The following is a 6,515-nucleotide window of genomic DNA, read 5'->3' on the forward strand; positions in this document are numbered from 1 at the left end:
TACAAAATGAAAAAAACACAAATTGCACCTAAAAGTTTACACCGTTTCAAGTGAGTTGCCTACGAACGATTATTTTGAGGACACACTCATTTTACTGGCGACGATTCTTTATAAATGGGAATAAATGAAATAGATTGATTCGATGGTCGAGTTCCTACAATTGCTGGTGTGTCACAAAATGCATCATTTATCGATCACTTAAAAAGTTTTGTGAAATATATTTGACATTGAATGAGATTTAATGCAAAGTTATGTTTTTTACCAAATCTGAAACAATTTCGGTTTGCAACAGATAAAAGACTCCTGTGAGTGTTCAAATGGTTTAATTTGCCAAAATGACTTCAGAAAAAGCGTGATTTCATAAAAAACATGAACATGCCAAAATGTCAATTTACAAATCAATAGCGTGTGTGTCCGTCTCTGGTTGCGATGCAAGCAACACATCTTCGTCTTATGGAATGGACCAGGCGTCGCACAAAGTCCTGTTGGATATCTGTCCATATCTGCTGGAGCATGTTTCGAAGTTCACGGAGTGTCAGTGGTGTGGTTGACGTCGAAGGCGCCGATCCATCTCATCGCACATTTGCTCGATTGGTGAGAGATAAGGGGCGCGAGCCGTGTGTGTGTGTGTGTAAGTGTGTGTGTGTATGTATCTCACCTCATGTTCACATGTTCAGTACGTGGTAACCCTTCCCACAAACGTAGTATACCTCGCCACGTTTCGGCGCCATAATGGGAACAAATGTGCAGTTAATTGCACCAAGCACTTTAGGGAATCCAGCTATGCTGAAGAACGATTCTTTGGTACGCTTCTGAGTGGCAGGCGTTGTGGGAAATACGAAATCGCACATGGTTGTCTGTTGTTGCATGGATTGCTCTGCAGACGGAGGATTTACTCACACCGTGGATATCAGCAATCTCACTGTAAAACCTGCCCTTTGAGATGTAACTCGGAACCGTTAAAACATTCAGGTAAGGTGGTATTGCATGGGGACCCTGGGTTTGATGTTCAAATCTGCCACTCACTATATAAATCATAGAAAATAGCATGTGTCGTCAAAGGCGGTACCTCACGATGATGTCATTATCATTGTCGAGTGGATTCGACCTGTCGCAGAATATACGTTCTCGCCTACATACCTTTTGGCTATCTCATCCGTGTTTGGATTGATTGCCATCGTCATCGCTCGCGTAAATATTTACATCCCCGTAGACCACACGTACAATTTACGCCAATTATACACAGACGTAATATTACACTAACTTTGTGAAAGGACCCTACTTCAGTATTGCCAAGTTACGACAGTTTTACATGCACGTAAGGCTTACATGTACGACTGCTTTGTGAACCGGTAGTCTGTTCCTGTCTGGTAGGTTTATTAGTAAATGATAAAACACGCCTGCAGGTTTTGGTTGTTACTGTGAGAATAACCCACGGGCTACGACCAAAATTGAAGAGAAGTGTTTTATCAAACTTATAAACCAATTTCTGAATGCAAGAAATACCAGAAAGAATAAAATTAGAATACCTCGTAGGTAAAAAAAAGAATTTGGTGACAGCGATGAACACCCTTCAGTCTCTTCCCCTCAGTGTTGACATTTTAACCATACAAGTAGAAAGCTTGAAACAACATTAATCAACAATTTTATGTTTTCCACACACTTACCGTGAACCTTAGGAAACGGGCGTGACTGACTTGCGTTGATTGCGTTTCACCGTAGTATTGGTCTTACTATCAATCACTTGCTCATCTGGCACGAACTTGGTTATATACAGACCGCCGTCATAAAGCTGGTATATTGTTGACAGGAGCGAAAAATAGCAAATCAACAAGTGACAGATAGAAAGTATCAGGCGGCATATTCACGAAGCTGTCTTTGTAAAGTTATCGTAGCATCTTACCTGAGCGTATTCTCGCAGCTGTCTTAGGGCTGAGGTATCCAAATTTATGACAATAACTAAGACAGGGTAGGACCTGTCCTACGGGTAAGGTGACGGGCAACTGAAGGAATACTGAAGAAACAGATTCATACCGGAAACTTCGTATGATTTCAAATGATTCCCGGATTGAAAGTTACGAAAAATCAAACTAAAGCCACCAAGTTCCACTTGCTAGTGACCATTCTCTATTTCATACAGCTTTGTGACAATAATATCCTTTTTCTATAAAAATCATTACCTTAATAATTTCCTACTGTATTGGTAAATGAAACGCATATAAAGGAAGCTGATATCACACTCGACGCTGTGGCGCTAATGGTGCCACAGCGTAATAAACACCGAACTAAACAAAAGTAGGTGTTTTTCAGGGATAATTAACAAATGCTCGAAAACGCTTACGATGCTCAAGATGCTACTCCCCATGTATCTGTACAGATAATGTGCTCAAACTTAGTCACATGCAAATATGACAGTTTTCATGAAGTGTGCTTAGTAGAAAACCGTTCAATGAAATGAATCATTGCAATACTTTTATTGGAATATCAATGTAGTTTATCAAATTAAGATTCCCCGTTGGAAAACATCTTCAATACTTCACATGTTTTGTACACACAAGGTTCTACAATCACCAAGGTATACACATAATCACTTTTGCGTTGTAATTGACGTTGCTTTTAGCAATGAATAAAGACAAAGTAAGGATACAATTTTTGGATGAACAACTTCTTTATTAAAATTAAGCGCGACGTTTCGGTGTAGGTTCTAACACCGCAAATGATTTGAACCTACACTGAAACGTCGCGCTTAATTGTAATAAAGAAGTTGTTCATCCATAAATCTTATCCTTACTTAGTACTCCAACTTCTAAATGCCTATCAAAGAAGAATAAAGACAAGACCAGGTTCTAGAGGGAGGGACACCAGCGGGTGCTCAGACGAATGGGAGGCTCAACTTACATTGCAAAAACGACAATATTTCTCATGCAAAGCATTGCGCCAGTCAACTCTACACATTGCTCAGTGTCAGACAAGGGAACGGTTCGCCATTTGACTTTTTCCCTGTGCAGAGATGCATCCCCTGGGAACGCCAGAAACCTATGATTTTGGGTTCGAATCCCGGTTTGCCCTGATTATGTTTCTAGGTTTGTCAGCACCATACCCATGCTCGGGGGTAAACGTTTGTAACCTGCATCACTCTGGGCTTTTCCCCCACATTAAGCTGACACACCGCGATATAACTGGATTTCTGTTAAAAGTGTCATTAACCCCAACTCACTCACTCATTTGACTTTCAGCAGTTCAAAACGGCCTCTTGTCATCAGCTGACTAAAATAGATCAGCCCTGAGCTCTACTACACCTACAAAGTGCTCGTATGTATCCAACGGTGTGTACAAAACTTGTGAAGTATTGACAATGATGGGACAAGTGCCTCGACTTATTCTTAAACGTGAGTCGATGAATCCACGGACACCAGGAACCCACCAAAGGATGATGCTGATGAACTGTGATCGATTTTGATTGACTGGGTTGTCTCCACCCACACCTGTTCACCCTTGAGGATGGGGGCAACAGAAAATGCAGCCGAGTGGTCGCTGCCCGTCTTTGCTGTCCCGAACCCGATTATGGTGGAGCCAGTTTTCATTATGTGGATGTACGTGCCGAATGGGTTGGACACCTTCAATGCTAGATTTGTGTAGAACATGTAGGTTCCAGAGACTGGCGCGGTGAACTTCCCTGTGTTCTCGTCATAGCAGGAGTCTACATTGTAGACAGTGAAGTCAAAGATAAGCGGGGGTCCGATGGCAGTGTCAGGGGGACTCTCTGTGCGGAAGGCAACAGTTCTTGTCTTTGACGCTGCATGGATTGAAAGCAACAGTTAAGAATGGACAACTAAACATCATGATATAATAAGAGTTCGTCATAGATTTATGCACAACTGCGGCCTGTTCTCAACGAACATTGTATGCATTTTATCGAATCTAAAGACCGTTATAAAGGAAGCTTCATCTGCATAATGTTTTCCTGGGTGGTGGGAGAAACGTGGGAGAAAAGTCATTGAAGCTACTAGTCATTCCGGCTGTATTTGAAATGGCACGCGAAAGTCGATTCTAGTACTGGTGATATCATCGTTTGTTGCAATCGTGGAGGAACAGCAATTTGATTGGTTGACAATGTATTACTTGACTGGCAGACATGTAAAGACACCATATGGTCGGTAATCGAATTGAAATTAAAATTGCAAAAGTGCTGGTTGTAGGTAGGTTAAAGTACATTAAACGATTAAAAAGGAAGCAGCCTTATTGCAATTATACTCTTTCATCCCATTTACTTTACGAACCTCGAAAATTGCCCTATGCCCGAGACACTATTATTTGTTGATTGAAAAAGATTCGACTGGAACCAAAGGACATGCCTGTGCTCATAATGCTCAGTTTCGTCCACTCAATGGTTCTGGAAACTAAGTCATTAACATATATACGCCTTAAAGTGAATGTGTTTACAACCAAACAGATTGTTACACATGAACCGTCGTTAAGTGCAGATTGTTGCCTGAGTATTAAGATACAGGTAGGGAATTCAACATCGCCTATATTATTTGTTTTGGTCATGGTGCCAAGCCTAACATTTCCTGCTTTAAGTTGATTGATAGGGTAGTTGTTGGGCTTTTGATGGTTGGGGTGTTTATAGTTGTTAAGAAGTGTAGAGAGGTAAATAGTTGAATATTCCTGATTAAATAAAATATTTGTAAATTATTCACTATCTTTGTTGATGATACTTCACACTTCAGTTATATCGATGGCGGCTAATATAAGTTCAAAATGCCATTGCCATGTTGCCACAAGCAAAGAACTGATTTTCGAGCAAAAGGGATCACAGCAATCGTGCAAGTTGAAGTAATATCACGCTGAAAATACACGACTTACCAACGTCTTGTATGACTTGTGACAGCGACTTGGTGTTACCCAGAGACTGCTTCTGTACACTAGACATGTCACGTTGCAAACCTGCCACTTCTGAGCTTGTGAAACTGATATTATACTGTGCTGTGTGTAGATTATCCTTGACTGTCTGAAGACCTTGTTGAACATTGCGCATATCAACAGTTGTTTGGTTCATTTCTGTCCCAAGTCTTTCCAGCTGTTTTGACGCATTTTGTAACACTTCTTTTGTGGACACCATGTCCGTGATCTCAACCAGCAACTGGTTTGTAATGATTTTGATTGACGATGACGTATTTCGGATGAAACCCTCTTCTTCATTCTTGACATCATACAGTGTAGAGTTTACTCGATGCAGCTGTTTATCTAACGCCCAAACATCTGATTGTACTACATTTACCTGCACGGAGTTCTGCTTGATATTGCGACTCATAGAATCCATCGTGATGTTCAACAGAAAGTTAGCATTAAGTTTATCCAGTTTCAAGTCTCTCAGTTCAGACTTCACCTGGTTCAACTCATTCGAAGACAACTTCAGTTCAGCCTTCAGCATTGCCATCTCAGACTTCAGAGAGGTAATTTCAGCACTGGCCAATTGTTGTAGGGATTGGCTTGTTTGTAAGTCTGTTTGGGTGTTCTGTAGAACTGTTTTTGTGGTTTGCAGCTCTGTTTTTGTACTCTGTAGATCTTGTTTTGTTACCTGTAGATCTGTTTGCAGCTTCCCTGTGGTTGTCTTAAAGCTTGCCATGGACTGTTCAAGCAATACGACGTGACTCAGTACACTGGAGAGATCAGCACTGCCATCTGGCTTTGTCATGGGTAAAATTAGTCCTGAGACAGAGCAATATAGCAAAATACATAGGAATAAGGTCTGCATTGTAGCTTGTGTCATTGTAAGAGACTGCTCAACATAGAGGCATTTCGCACTTTTATCTTGAATTTCAAGATAATGGAACACGGACACTCCTCTGGCACAAATACGAGGCCAAGAATAGTCCATATTTCATGTTTCCATTATCTATTGCAAAAGCAAAACTCTGACATTTGCTGAATGTATGTGCGAGATTTTTCTATTTATTGTGACAATGAAGATGATGATCCAGCCAGCAGAAATAGATGCCGAATTATAAGTAGTATCATTATCGTAAGATCAGCTATGTGGTAGCCCAGCTTTACAAGTCATGTCTTGCAACATCATATTTTTCATAAGAACGACGTTGATGTTCTTATCAGAATCGGTCGTGTGGGTGGGTGCCACGCACAGATATCGTAGATGCGTAGACGTTGTCGGACTGTCCTTGTCGATATGTATCAATGGATTCTAAGGGCTGTGAGAATTGCTCTCCTGAGCTTGTCTTGTCGAGGGGTTGACATGGGTGGACGGCCACTACAGGGGCGGTCTCTGACGTGGTTTTCCTGTTGATAACGTCCCATATGGTGTATCTGTGGACGTTGAATTGAAGTGTGGCGTTGCGCTGCGTGGAACATGATGCACTCATTTCTATGTCATTTAAGCTTAGGTGTGAATGGAGAGGAATCTCACCCACACATTCAAAAGTAGTATATTTATGCACTTTCAAAGCTGCTAATGCCTGGTGTCATCGCTGGTTTTCAGTGATCTATACAATTTTCGC

General features: G+C 41.2%; 1 protein-coding gene across 1 annotated transcript; it reads right to left on the bottom strand.

Annotated features, from left to right (window-relative positions):
- Window positions 1-2,735: 2,735 nt before the first annotated feature.
- LOC124150025 (multimerin-2-like) lies at window positions 2,736-5,794 on the bottom strand. The gene is made up of 2 exons (XM_046521896.2): window positions 4,867-5,794; window positions 2,736-3,796 (listed from the first exon to the last, which is right to left on the bottom strand). Exons 1-2 carry the CDS (start codon window positions 5,771-5,773, stop codon window positions 3,384-3,386), a joined length of 1,320 nt encoding a protein of 439 aa, XP_046377852.2. The 5' UTR covers window positions 5,774-5,794; the 3' UTR covers window positions 2,736-3,383.
- Window positions 5,795-6,515: the final 721 nt, after the last annotated feature.

The sequence above is a fragment of the Haliotis rufescens genome, unplaced genomic scaffold (assembly GCF_023055435.1).
Source record: "Haliotis rufescens isolate VD_foot unplaced genomic scaffold, xgHalRufe1.0.p SCAF_25, whole genome shotgun sequence".
NCBI classification, from domain to species: Eukaryota; Metazoa; Mollusca; class Gastropoda; order Lepetellida; family Haliotidae; genus Haliotis; species Haliotis rufescens.

Bases quoted from the DNA above. Each gene is read 5' to 3' on its own strand.
- LOC124150025 (XM_046521896.2), bottom strand. From the start codon at position 5,773: ATGACACAAGCTACAATGCAGACCTTATTCCTATGTATTTTGCTATAT. The intron at 3,797-4,866 runs GTAAGTCGTGTA...CAATCCATGCAG, and splicing joins ACAAGTCATACAAGACGTTG to CGTCAAAGACAAGAACTGTT.